A 14,926-nucleotide genomic window follows, 5' to 3' on the forward strand; every position below is an offset into this window, starting at 1 on the left:
GATATTTGTATGTATACTAAAATAAGAACTTTAAAATTGTACAAATAGATACATTAAAAATGACATACAAATAGGGTGTCTTTTACTGCAACAGGACAGAGTTATATCTGGCACGTATTAGTTTAAGACAGCAGTATAAGCAAAAAGATTTACAAGAGTCAGCAGTAACAAGTTTGATGCTTAAGGACATTATAATCGTACATTGTACTGTACATACATTATATGGATTTAAGCTGGCTGAATATTATATATTTCAAGTTTAAAAATGCACTACATATAGAGTGTCCATAGTTTAAGGCGAAATTACAGCTCAAAACTGTTATCTTCTCTAATTTCTGGAAGCTTCTTTGACATAAAAGATTTAGATGTTCGTAACACATACTGTAAAAAGATGTCTCCCTCAGAGTACGTTCACTTTCATTCTTTTAAATAAGTGGTCTTTCACAAGTGGTTTTGTTCGCATGAAGTTGATAACCAACTTTTTAATGTTTGCCATTTTAAGAAAAATGTACTTCACAGTATTTACCACTTTGTAATGTTCCTTTTTTTTTTTTTTTTTAATCGAAGGAATCCATCTGTAAAACTTTAATGGTTGAACAAGCCTTTTCTTGATTTTAAAAAAATACCAACTTACATTTTCTTCTGGATTCTTCTTTAGACACAGTTCATAAGGCCAAATTTGTAACGTTATTGTTAAGAATCATCATCACAAGTGTCTTTGGAGCCATATAAGTCTGCTAATTTCTTAAATCGAGGTCCCCAGTTTTGTAGGTAATCGTAATCTAAATCAGAATCTGTTGTTGCTGACTCCAATGAGCTAAGTGAACCAGCCACCGAACCTCGCCCCTCATAGCCGTAGATCTGAATAGAGTCATAAGGAGGAGCAGTAGGATCATTGTCCGCTTCATGTATTCTGGTGTTGATGAAATCATCAACGTCAACGCTATTTGGAGCTGGTCTAATTCCAAAATCTCTTGGTGTGTACTGCAGTTCTGGCTTAATGTCTTTCCGAGGCAAGAATCCGTTGATTCCATCTGGGTTCTGCAATGTAGCAATGTCAAAAGCTTCTGTGTCCTCTTCTCCGCCACCTTCATCGTCATACGTTATAATATTCTCGCGGACATCTTCTTCTTCGAAAACAATCAGAGGCTCTTTCTTCTGCCTTCTCAGGGTCACAAATAATACCACAATCACTGCAGGAAAATATAAAACAGGTTAGTATTTTATAACATACCATGGCAAATCTATACCCTGATGGCTCGGAATGGTTTACATTAAGTCAACATCAGTTGAAGAAAGCCAAAATCCAAAACAAGACATAAGTCATTAAAGTCAAAAGACAAAACAATATAGTTTAGAAGTTAAGCATTTGGGAACTTTTAACAAAGCTGCGGAAAGCACTAACACGTGCTTATTGCTGCCAAAATTTACCCCAGGATGTGCTAAGGCAGTGTACCACGGCACATTGGTACACAAATGGTGTACCACGGCACAAGAGCGCACTGCAAGAGGTGGTTAGGTGCGCTACAAAGGCCCAAATTCTGTAACCAGCGACTAATGTTAGGCACCTATTTTGGAGGCACCCAACTAGATAAGCCCATCTAAATTGAATAACAAGCTCAATTAAGCTTTTTAATCAGCAATAATTGAAACTTAGGCACCTATCAAGAAAGAGCAATTCTGTAACAAGGCGCCTCTAAAAATTTAGGCGGCCTTCCAAAAAATAGGCGCTATGCATATTAGCCATGGGCATGGCTTCGTGTTACAGAATCGCTGTGCTCAAGCGTGCTTAAGTGCTCGCATGGCCGCTTAACTTTTAGTCGTGCCTAGAGCTGGCCTATTTATTGGGCGCCTCCAAAATAGGTGCCGCTCAGCATGATAACTTTTGGGCACTTCTTATAGAATTTGCCCCAAACTGTTGTGGGTAAGTATTTTAGAGGTGACGTTTGAGGAAGGTGCAAGAGAAATGTGGTGAGGCTTGGATTTTTGGGTGGACTGCTTGCCTTGTTGTTTCGTTACTAGAGGAGTTACAGATTTGGTTGTTTATACATACATATGGGTTACAGTTGGTTGACATAGAGCAGGGCTGCCCAATTCTGGTCCTTGAGATCTACTAGCAGTCCAGGTTTTCAGGATATCCACAATGAATAGGCATATGAGAGATTTGCCTGCACTGCCTTCTTGATATGCAAATCTCTCTCATGCATGTTCATTGTGGATATCCTGAAAACCTGGACTGCCAGTAGATCTCGAAGACCAGAATTGGGCAGCCCTGACGTAGAGTGAGGCAGTTGAGAGGCTTTGTAAACTTGGTTATTAATATAGACTTATATTTTGGATAGTATTACTGCTTTACAATATATTTGAACACTTTTATAAATGTATGGAAAGGGTTCAGAATTAAAATCCTGCATAAGTAGGTGGGAAAGGAAGGAAGGGGTATTTGTTCAGAGATGTTTGGGGGTTGAATAGAAGGAAAACTCTGCACTGGTATGCTAATCTTTGTTTTGAATGAAAAAAAGAAATACAAGTGAAAATAAAGAAATAAATAAGAAAACAGATAAATGGGGGTGGGGCGGGGGAGGGGTGTTGGCAGGGTATGGGCGGGGCAGGGCCAGGGGGGGCCAGTGTACTTGTGTGCCTAGGGGCCCTCGAAGAATTAATCCTGCCCTGAGCGTTGAAGCATTTAACTTGCTGGCCCGTACCAAAAACCTCTAGTGCAGTGTGATAAAAGAAGGGAAGGGTAGTTATCAATGATGGCTACCATTAAGACATGTTATTTTGCCACTAACGTGTGCTATTTTTATGCAATGAGGTCTAGTTATTAATAACTGGGGTTAACCGTAACAGAGCATATCTTAATAATACCCCATGTTGATAACTTACACCCTAAATTGTCAGAACTGGGGCAATAGATTAGCCTAGACCCCATAGGAGAGAGGGCTGCGAGGAGAAATGCCATGGGATAATAACAAACATGCAAATAATAATGTCTATCCATTTGGATGGTGATATCCAGGGAAGTTGCATAGAGTGGCTCTGGTTATAACCCTAATATTAGTGAGCATAGAGTGACTATGGGGCCCTTTTATTAAGATGCACTAACAAATTTAGCGCGTACTAAATTGTAAGGCATCCATTATATTCTATGGGCGCCTTAGCATTTAGCGCAAGCTAAATCGGTTAGCGCGCCTTAATAAAAGGGCTCCATATGTTGGAGCAACTGCCTATGTTGAAGCTATTGGGGGAAATAGGTTAAGATCCACGTGGTTGACCTGGAAGCCTTCTCTCCAACATCAGAGCTTACGTCAAAGGGAAGACTTGTGGGTCAGCCATGTGCAGCGTGTAAGAGCCGCTGCCCACGTTCCTGCAACAAGTGCCGCTGAAGGTAGGAAGGATCATCCCAGCCGGACTGCCCTTAAGGGAGCGAGCGAGCGCGTTGTAACAAGTAAGGGAGAGAGGGGACATGATCGTAGGACAAAGGGAGAAAGGGGGGGGGGGGAAGGAGCGCATTGGAAAATGGGAGGGGCACAAATTTGGGACAAAGGCTTGAAGGCAGGGAGGGGGGCACAAACTCGGGACACAAAAGGAAGAGAGGGGGCATAAACATGGGACACAGAAGGGAGGGAGGATGGGACGCAGAAGGGAGGGAGGACGGGAGCACTAACTTGGGACATAGTAGGGAGGAAGTGTGTGAGTGAAAGGGAAAGAAAGGTTGCACATGGGGAAATGAAGAAAGAGGGAAATTGTTGGGCAGACAGATGAGTGAGGTAGAGATGCATGGGGAATAGAAGGATGAGAGAGAGAAATGCTGGATATGGTGGTGGAGAGGGAAAAGAGGGACATTGTGTTCAGTTTTGGAGACCGTATCTGGCGAAAGACGTAAGAAGACTTGAGGCGGTCCAGAGGAGGGCGACAAAAATGATAGGAGGCTTGCGCCAGAAGACGTATGAGGAGAGACTGGAAGCCCTGAATATGTATACCCTAGAGGAAAGGAGAGACAGGGGAGATATGATTCAGACGTTCAAATACTTAAAGGGTATTAACGTAGAACAAAATCTTTTCCAGAGAAAGGAAAATGGTAAAACCAGAGGACATAATTTGAGGTTGAGGGGAGGTAGATTCAGGGGCAATGTTAGGAAATTCTACTTTATGGAGAGGGTGGTGGATGCCTGGAATGCGCTCCCGAGAGAGGTGGTGGAGAGTAAAACTGTGACTGAGTTCAAAGAAGCGTGGGATGAACACAGAAGATTTAGAATCAGAAAATAATATTAAATATTGAACTAAGGCCAGTTACTGGGCAGACTTGCACGGTCTGTGTCTGTGTATGGCCGTTTGGTGGAGGATGGGCAGGGGAGGGCTTCAATGGCTGGGAGGGTGCAGATGGGCTGGAGTAAGTCTTAACAGAGATTTCGGCAGTTGGAACCCAAGCACAGTACCGGGTAAAGCTTTGGATTCTCGCCCAGAAATAGCTAAGAAGAAAAAATTTAAAAAAAAAAAAAAAAAATTTAAATTGAATCAGGTTGGGCAGACTGGATGGACCATTCGGGTCTTTATCTGCCGTCATCCACTATGTTACTATGTAGATAGATGGAGGGAGAGATGTGGCATTGTGCTGGAGAGGGGTGATAGAAGGAGAAATGGACATGGTGCTGGAGGGCAGAGGTGAAAAATGCTGCACATGATCCGGGGGATCAGATAGGGAGAAATGTTGAATGTGGCAGTAGAAGGGATGGGAGAGATGCACCCTGGATCTCTCTCTCTCTCTCGTTCCCTACTTCCTTTGGGAGGGAATGAGAAAAAGACAGATGGACAGTGAGAAAGAGAGGGAGACATGTTGTCAGTAGGAGTGGAGGAGAGAGGAAGAAAAGTTGGACTCATGGGGGGACAGAGAGAAATATTGGCTGGGGAAGGGAATGAGGTCCAGAGGAGATAGTCCCATTATCTTTAATCCAACAAGTTTGATCTCGGATTTCCAGTGTCTCTAATTGGGTACCATAGTCTGTAGTTTTAATCTCTAACTCTGTAATTTTACTTTTCATAACCTTGGTATCAAAAAGCATTGCATTCCAGTGGGAAGTTAATGTTTGTATCTGGGACATTCACTACAGATGCAATGGCATACATGGCTGGGCAGGAACCCAGAGCGGGCCACCCCCCTCCTCTGGCCGGAGCACTCTCCCCCCCCCCAGCGCACAGCCGTCAGCTCTGCCGGTCTCCTGCTCTGGAACAGAAATTTGACGTTGGAAGAGGGTGGCTGACAGAGCTAATAGCTGTGTGCAGGCAGACCACAAACCCGTGACCGCTCCAGCCCCTGAAAATTCTGCACCCAAGGCAGACCGCACCCCCCCGCCCCGCCCTTGGCATGCCACTGTAAAGATGTATGCAATATTAAAGAATTGGGAAATCTGCATCTAATTTACACACAAAGATTTTTATCAGGTTTAATGAGTGGAAATCCTGATGCCCAGAAGTTGGGCATGGATCCTGGTATTACATGCTATTCTATAAATATCACCCAACTCAGAGTTCCATATATTGAATAATGCTCGGACCACATTTTTTTCAGGGTCCACATTTGGGTATCATTTACAGATTCTGGTCCACGATGGGTTATATATTATTAAATTAAAAAAGGAAGAAAGACAGAAATAAAACCCATTTTTTTCTTACCCAACAATATCACAATGCAAGCAAGAATGGCAATCAAAGCTCCAGTGCTAAGTCCGGCATTGAGGACATAGGGTTCTGCGTTACATGACGGCGGTGACGCATCATTAACACAGTTACATACACGAATTGTAAGTGTATTGGTGCTGCTCAATTCAGGGATTCCACCATCCTTTATTATAACAGGAAACAGGTACAACTTTTGTTTCAGTCGGGTAAAGCCTTTCTGTCTAACTTCGACGCTTGCCGTATTATCTATTTAGAAAAAAAAGAAGAAAACACGGATTTAACAAACAAATGGTTATATTGAAACTGCTTACAAAAGAGAAGGCTGAGGGGAGAGATGTTTGAAGTCTACAAAATCCTGAGTGATGTAGAACGGGTACATGAGGATCCATTTTTTACTCCATCAAAAAATACAAAGACTAGTGGGGGACACTCGATGAAGTTACAAGGAGGTAATTTTAAAACCAATAGGAGGAAATGTTTTTTCACTCAGAGAATAGTTAAACTCTGGAACTTGTTACCAGAGGTTGTGGCAACAGTGGTTAGTGCAGATGGGTTTACAAAAGGTTTGGGAAGTTCCTGGAGGAAAAGTCCATAGTCTGTTATTGAGAAACACATGGGGGAAGCCACTGCTTGCCCTGGATCAGTAGCATGGAATGCTGCTACTAATTAGGTTTTTGTCAGGTATTTGTGACCTGGCTTGGCCACTGTGGATACAGGATACGAGGCTAGATGGACCATTGGTCTAACTCAGTATCACTATTCTTATGTTCTTATGGTTCAGCTGATATCTTGTGTGCGTGATTGTATAAACAGTGCCCTAATTGTGAATGTTTAGTGACGCCTAACTAAAATACGCATGCAACTAAATTGTATTTTAATTGGTTAGGGGGGGGGGATTCATCAATGTGCGCTGCTGTTAAGATGGGTTATTTTACCCCAAGTTGTGCTATTTTGGCCCGAGCTCTCATTGGATAAAATAGGTCCCTATGCCAAAAGAGCACAACTTCTGGTAAAATTATCCGTCTTAACAGTAGCATATATTGGTGAATTCTGCCCTAAATGGTGTGATAATTGACCATGCCATTTAAAAACTGCTTAAAAATCAATTTTTTAAAAAATTTCTAATTAAGATTGCGCACAGATATCCGTGTGGCGCCTAGCGACACCTAAGCTGAGGTACCATCCGACGCCTAATGATGCCTACTTGAAAAGTAGGTGTGGTCGGAGTGCAGAATAAGCGTGGTACACTTAGGCGTTGCTAGGCATGTGAGTTAGGCGCTGGTAAACTAGGCCAAGTAAAACCTAGGGCTCCTTTTACGAAGCCGCGTTAGCGGCTTTATCGCACGCACATTTTTAGTGCACGCTAATCCCTGCCCCAGCTGATAAACTACCGCCTTCTTGAGAGGAGGCGGTAGCGGCTAGCGCAGCCAGCAAATTAGCGCGTGCTATTACGCGTGGTAAACCGCTAACGCAGTTTCGTAAAAGGAGCCCCTGGTCTAATATACTTGTGCCTTCCTCAATGATGCCTTCTTCAATGATGCCTAGTCTTCCTCAATGATGCCTAGGTATCACTAGAACAGGGATCTTAAAGCCCCTCCTTGAGGGCCACAATCCAGTCGGGTTTTCAGGATTCCCCCAATGAATATGCATTGAAAGCAGTGCACGCACATAGGATCTCATGCATATTCATTGGGGAAATCCTGAAAACCCGACTGGATTGTGGCCCTCAAGGAGGGGCTTTGAGATCCCTGCACTAGAATGATTCTGTAAAGGATGCCTAGCGGTTGATTGACAACCGTGCAGACTGGTACCTACAAGTTTGACATGGTTAGGCGCCATTTATAGAATCAGGCCCTTTGAGCTGAACATTGATGCCCAAGACTGGCTTAAAATAACTCAATTCCTTTTTCATTGCAGTAGTGCCATTTCTGGATCTTCTTGTGTAAGTGATCGTTAAAATGATACAGTTTATTTGGAGCAAAGCTCTTTTTCCCCCCTATAGCTTAAATTGTTAAGGCCCTTTTTTACTAAGCCGTGGTAGAGGTTTCTGCCGCGGAGTGGAGCGTTAAATTCTCTGACGCTGCTCCAATGCTCATAAATTTCCTATCAGCATTGGAGCATTTAGCACTCCAGGCCGTGGTGAAAAACCTCTTTCGCGACTTAGTAAAAAAGAGCCTAAGATAGTTAGTGCACTGTTTTCTTGTAGAAAGGAAATATAATTTTAACTTGGACTGGTTTCTTTTTTTTAATTCTTTATTAATTTTTAATCAAAAACAGTATCATACAAATGAAAGAACAAAAGATATTCCACATATTACACTATTATCTATAGAGGTAGCATAAATATCATTCAATAATTTCATTTTCCTGCATATAATAATATCATAATATATCCTAATCTATATATATAAAATCGGATGTATGTATGTATGTGCCGCGATCACGCAAAAACGGCTTGACCGATTTGAATGAAACTTGGTATGCAGATCCCTCACTACCCGGGATGATATGTTCTGGGGGTCTCTTCACCCAAGAATGTATATGTTCTTGCTCCTGGAGGTGAAACTAAAAATGTTGTTTATAATCAAGTTTTGTGTTAGTTGAATTGTATTCATTTTGTCAAATATTTCACATTATACTTTGAATATTTTACTTTTTATAAAGCTGTAACAAAATTATTTCATTCACCACTATAAAGTATCTTTATTTAAATCCATTTACAATGTTATTGCTATAATTAAATACCCGTGCAACGCCGGGGCATCAGCTAGTATACAATACAAATAAAGAATAAAGTTACCCAAATATCACTATCAATATTTATTCCCCTCCCTCCAACCCCCCACCCCCCTGGATGTGTAAAGATTCATGATCAAAATTAATACAATATACTGCAGAAGACAAATCAAATAAATTAAAAATTTTGCAATGAAGTACAGCAATATAACCTAATCAGATTTTTCCTTGTAGGTTTGTATCACTTGTTTATAAAGGGGTCCTTTTTTAAGGTGCGCTATTCGTTTTAGTGCGCGCTAAACACTAACATGTCAATTATAGTCTATGGATGCATTAGCATTTATTGCACGCTAAAACGGCTAACGCGCCTTAGTAAAAGGACTCCAAAAGTAGTAGAAATATTTACTTAGTTGAACTCCCCACAGAAACAAAATTCAAAACAAGAACGGAAAGAGGAAGGGATCTGTTATACCACCTTTCTGTGGTTACAATCAAAGAGGTGTACGTATTATAATAAAGGTACTTATTGTGCATCTGGGGCAATGGAGGGTTAAGTGACTTGTCTAGAGTCATTACTCCCCCCCCCCACCCCCGCACTACCATGCAGCACAAGCTAAATGCCGAGCTGCTCATTCTAATCCTGTAGGCGGGTTTGGCATTTAGGCCTTCTTTAACTAAGGTGCGCTAACTGATTAGCATGCGCTAATTGATTTAGCGCACGCTAAACGCTAACGTGTGCATGTGAGTCTACAGATGCATTAGCGTTTAGCACGCGCTAATCGATTAGCGCACCTTAGTAAAAGAGGGGGTTAGTGTGGCTTGATAAACGGGGGGGGGGATAAGGAAATGGGAATTGAACCCATTTCACCAGGTTCTCAGACAAATATAAACCGAGGCCCCCATTTTTGGACCTTTTTTTTTGGGGGGGGCCTCAAAATCTTGGTTTATATTTGAGTATATACAACATTATCTTGCAGGGGAAAGGTGAATTGAATGGCTTACTATTATCCCCTTGCTAAAGTTATGAACCTTATAGCCTAAAGCATTTAAGATTTAACCCTTTCAGGACCAAGGGACATATTTGTCCCATAACTTTAAAATCCTATCAATTTTGATTGGGATAGTCTACAGTTCTAAATTTGATATGTACGGATTCCATATGATACTGCCTTTATGTAAACAAACTGGTTCCGACATTCATTCATTAGCGTCGTTGCCAGATTGACGAGAAGATTCACTTGCCACACTGTCCATAAGCCAGAAGTGTGATTTTTTAAATAAAAATAATGATATTTCACAAAAAAAATCAATTTTTTGGCATCTGCAAGCCCTTTTTACCATAAAAATGTCGTCAAAACCACAAAAATTGGCCTACGATCCTTATGGTCCTGAAAGGGTTAACCATTTGTTGGAAAACATAAGGTACTCGTCGACTTACGACCATAATTGGTTCCGACTAACAGGTCGTAAGTTGATCGGGACGTAAGTTGGCCTATGTTAGACTAAGGTAAGAATACTGTATTAGACTGGGTAATGATATTGTAATCATCTTAAAGTCATATTTTATCAACATTTTCTTACTTTCTAAGTCAAGCTCAGCACAATCCCTTTGTGGTGCCTCCTCCTCTTTATATTATTACTGCTGCGCAGCGAGACTTGAGAGTGCGGGAGATTGGGGCTGCTAACAGCTGGCGGGGGAAACTGTAGTAAACGCGTCGTAAAGTCGAACAGTCGTAACTTGAATAGGTCGTAAGTTGACGAGTACCTGTAATTCTTTATTGATCCAACACTTTCCAGTGGATGAGCTTTGCTATATACTGTAGAAAAAGTGCAAAATCTGACCTTATTGAATTTCCAAAAGTAACTGTAGCATGATTTCAAGTGCCCAGACCTGCAAATTAACTGGGCACTTGAAGATTTGCCCTTTAAAAATCAAACTGAAGATTAGACTGTACACCTGAACAATGTTTCTGCTTGCCTGGGATCCTAAGTCTAGGTGCTCAAGAACTTCAAACATTCTTAATATCTAATTTCAAATTTATGACCTACATCTAAAAGTCAGGTACCAGATCCTGGCAAAGCTTTCCAAATTTTAGCCCAGAGCATTTTTTTTAAATTCCAGAAACTGGAAAATAATAATAATTATTTTTTTTATTTTGCCTGCCATTTTCAGAATTGCATTCTGCATGAAAAAAATTGTGTGATATGGTCAATGGTGCTATATCATGTCAAGAGCTGCTGGGAGCTGTACACTCACTCTGAGGGAACATTAGTGCTAGAAAGGACAGGTCTAGAGTAGAAAGCTAGGAAAATGAGAACCTCCTTCAGGAGCCAGGTGACCCTTGAAGGGAGGAATGCTGGACTCTGCCCTAACCTTGTTCGACTGGCCTTCCTTATAGACCTTGGGAGTGACCAGGAGGACCTAGTGGTGTTGTGAGAGACCAGAGGAGTGAGTGACGGGGCTGTCCTCACAGAGAGCAGCTGAAGGACAGGAAGTAAGTCCCAGGAAAAGCATTTGGGGAGAGACTGGCTGGGAGATCAGAAGAGTCCTCAGGATGTGCACCTGGGATAAGATGACTGAGGGGCTGGGAGAGTCCTTAGTGCATGTATCCAGGAAAAGATGCCTGAGTGATTGGAAGGGCCTGGTAGAGCCTGGAGTCCAGGAAGGGGCTCAGGTTTGATGACCAGCAGTGGGACCAGTGAAGTATCCATGACCTGTGGGGACTGAAGAGGCCAGGGAGTGTAGGGACCGACAGTGACCCCATAAGAAGAGCCAGAAGAGTCCAAAGTCCAAGGCTGAGGGGTATCTGGCAAGTGACCAGCAGAGGGACTGGCAGGACCGGTAGGAACCGGCGGAGAGACTGGTAAGAGCACCGGAAGCTTCCTTTTGTTCCTGTTCTGTTACTAATTTTGTTTTGTCCTGTTACGAGTTTGTAGAGATTTATTTTTATTTTATGTTTGTTTGTTTTTTTAGCATTGTTACTTACATTATGTAACCCTTTTAATGCTCTGTAAACCACTAAAAAGTTTTGATTTGGCGGTTATAACAAATTTTTTATAAACTTGGAAGGCCAATGAAAGGTTGGGAGGGGATTGGAAGATCATATAGTCCAGGGAAGTCCCAGATATGACCAGGAGAAGCCTGGAAGGACCTGGCCAGGAGTTTTAAGATTATACAGTATGAATTACATTACATTACATTAGTGACTTCTATTTCACTTATACCTTGCAGTTCTAGGTGGATTACAGAAGAAGATAACTGGACATTTCCAGGAAGGTTACAGGAAATGGTGCTAATTATACGGTTGAGAGATTGCTTGGAAAATTTCATGACTGGGAACAATAAGGGGATGTTTTAGTTTTTCTTGATAAATGTGTGCCTAACCATGTTATGTTTGTTTTAACAGAACCTGGGGCAGATGTGTGATGGGTATTGATCGTTTGGCCCAATCACATGATCACACTACCTAAAATAAAGGAAAATAAGACTGTCTAATTTATGTGATCAAAATTATAATTAACTCCTAACATAGCTCAAAACTTTTTCTCATGACCTTTAAGAAAATCTAATTGCATGGAATCCCAAAATATAGACTCATGGAATGTGAGGAGATGCCTACATGGGTATTTAAGGAAAAATGGGTCACCCAGAGCCAATACTCGAGACTTCAAGGACAAAAAAGCCTTTCATATGAGCTGAGTGGCTCTGGATATATCATGAAATAGATTAATGTTTACACCATGAAAATTTACATCTTTCTTCCCAACGACTTGTCACTTATCCCAATGACATCGCTTTTATGAAAAAAAACATAACTAAGTGTGGATCTAGTAGCTATATTATCTTGAGAATCTTCAAGAAATGTTATTAAATCCACCTCAGAAGTTACCATTTGATCCACATTCTGCAGTATATCACAGAACGTTTTTTTAATTGGTAAGTAGTAACAATTACTCAGTTGAATCGTTTCAAAATAGCCAACCCCGGCACTTCTTTAAGATACTTTCTAAATAATATCTCTGGAACATAAGAACATAAGAATTGCCATCTCCAGATCAGACCCTGGGTCCATCAAGTCCGGTGATCCGCACACGCGGAGGCCCCGCCAGGTGTACCCTGGCATAGTTTTAGTCCCCATATCACTGTATTCTTCTCAAGGGAGATGTAGATAGCAATTAAATTGAAGGAAATTAGGGCGACAAAGATTCCTTGATCTGCATGCATTTTCCATCATTTCTAACTTAATATGTAAAGACTTAGAATTTTTAATTACTGAGATAGAGCTATCGTGCAGATTAAATACCTGTAACTCCACTACTGAGACATGTTTATCAAGTAACAACAAATTTGAATTCACATTTTCAAAAATCTTCCAAACCTATTTAGAAAAGGTTATTGTCTGACAAATTAGTCCTAAACAACCCCTCCATGGATAAATTTAGGGCTCCTTTTACAAAGGTGCGCTAGGGCCTTAGCGTGCGGAATAGCGCACGCTAAAATGCCATGTGCACTAGCCGCTACCGCCTCCTCTTGAGCAGGCGGTAGTTTTTCAGCTAGCGTGTGCTAATCTGGTGCGTGCGCTAAAAATGCTAGCGCACCTTTGTAAATTTCCATATATCGTGAAGAGATAGGGACGAAGTGTGAGATAAAAAAATTTGCGGACGACATCAAACTATTTAGTGGAGCTCGGACTAAAGAGGACTGCGAAGAATTGCAAAGGGACTTGAACAAACTAGGGGAATGGGCGACGAGATGGCAGATGAAGTTCAACGTTGAGAAATGTAAAGTATTACATGTGGGAAACAGAAACCCGAGGTACTATACGATGGGAGGGATGTTATTGAATGAGAGTACTCAAGAAAGGGACTTGGGGGTAATGGTGGACATGACAATGAAGCCGACGGCACAGTGCGCAGCATCCGCTAAGAAGGCAAACAAAATGCTAGGCATAATCAAGAAGGGTATTACAATCAGAACGAAAGAAGTTATCATGCCATTGCATCGGGCGATGGTGCGTCCGCATCTGGAGTACTGCGTCCAATATTGGTCGCCGTACCTTAAGAAGAACATGGCGTTACTCGAGAGGGTTCAGAGGAGGGCGACGCGTCTGATAAAGGGGATGGAAAACCTTTCATATGCTGAGAGATTGGAGAAACTGGGTCTCTTTTCCCTGGAGAAGAGGAGACTTAGAGGGGATATGATAGAGACTTACAAGATCATGAAGGGCATAGAGAGTAGAGAGGGACAGATTCTTCAAACTTTTGAATAATAAAAGAACAAGAGGGCATTCAGAAAAGTTGAAAGGGTGTCCCCTTTCAACTTTTCTGAATGCCCTCTTGTTCTTTTATTATTCAAAAGTTTGAAGAATCTGTCCCTCTCTACTCTCTCTATGCCCTTCATGATCTTGTAAGTCTCTATCATATCCCCTCTAAGTCTCCTCTTCTCCAGGGAAAAGAGACCCAGTTTCTCCAATCTCTCAGCATATGAAAGGTTTTCCATCCCCTTTATCAGACGCGTCGCCCTCCTCTGAACCCTTTCGAGTAACGCCATGTTCTTCTTAAGGTACGGCGACCAATATTGGACGCAGTACTCCAGATGCGGACGCACCATCGCCCGAATGCTAGGAAGTTTTTCTTTACCCAACGTGTGGTGGACACCCGGAATGCGCTTCCAGAGGGCGTAATAGGGCAGAGTACGGTACTGGGGTTAAAGAAAGGATTGGACAATTTCCTGCTGGAAAAGGGGATAGAGGGGTATAGATAGAGGATTACTGCACAGGTCCTGGACCTGTTGGGCCGCCACGTGAGAGGACTGCTGGGCACGATGGACTTCAGGTCTGACCCAGCGGAGGCATTGCTTATGTTCTTATGATAGCTCCGTAGTAGTCTCTAAATTAGGTGGTTCCCTCCGAGTCTCAACAATCTGAACTGCTTCCAGAATTTTCCAGATTGATACTATTTGAAGCTGAGAGACTAAATTCAAGGAAGCCTCCAAAAAAGAGATGGGAAAACTTCTTGGGATTCCCTTACTTCTTGAAAAATTAAAGGAGGGGGAGGAGTTCTATCTGGAGGGCTGTGTGACTTCAGAGGGAGACTGTCCCTGAACTCCAGTTGTATTCCCCTTGTCTATCCATAGGACCTGCTACAACAGACATAGTCACTATTGGTGTAGAGCAGGGGTGCCCAATACGTCGATCGAGATCGACCAGTAGCTCAGGAAGGCAACGTGAGTCGATCGCGGAGCCCATCCCGGGCTCCGTGATAGACTCGTGTTGCCGTCCTGATCTATGGGCCGATCAGCCTTCCTCTCCAGTGTTCTCCCTAGGGCCTTTTGGCTGGGCGGTCTGCCCAGCTGTCATCTGCCGCTGCTGAACTTTAAAACCCCCCCAAAAAAACCGGCTTGGAGATTTCAGCCCATAGCGAACTTATGCTCCGGGCTCTAACGTGTGCGTGCCGGCTTCTCTTCTCTTCCCTCCGAAACCGGAAGTTATGTCCGGGGGGGGGGGGTGTG

The 14,926-nt window shown here is 42.4% G+C and overlaps 1 protein-coding gene across 2 annotated transcripts in view; it reads right to left on the reverse strand.

The window, feature by feature from the left end:
* Positions 1–495: 495 nt before the first annotated feature.
* Positions 496–14,926, reverse strand: part of CDH11 (cadherin 11) — a 291,717-nt gene continuing 277,286 nt past the window's right edge. For both annotated transcript variants that reach the window (XM_033942468.1, XM_033942469.1), the window contains exons 11-12: positions 5,674–5,925; positions 496–1,193 (exon numbers count right to left, since the gene is read on the reverse strand). In XM_033942468.1, the coding sequence (XP_033798359.1) occupies positions 694–1,193; positions 5,674–5,925 (752 nt within the window). In that variant the 3' untranslated portion in view covers positions 496–693. The remainder of the gene's footprint in view (positions 1,194–5,673; positions 5,926–14,926) is intronic.

Source organism: Geotrypetes seraphini, chromosome 4 (genome assembly GCF_902459505.1).
Source record: "Geotrypetes seraphini chromosome 4, aGeoSer1.1, whole genome shotgun sequence".
Taxonomy (NCBI): Eukaryota; Metazoa; Chordata; class Amphibia; order Gymnophiona; family Dermophiidae; genus Geotrypetes; species Geotrypetes seraphini.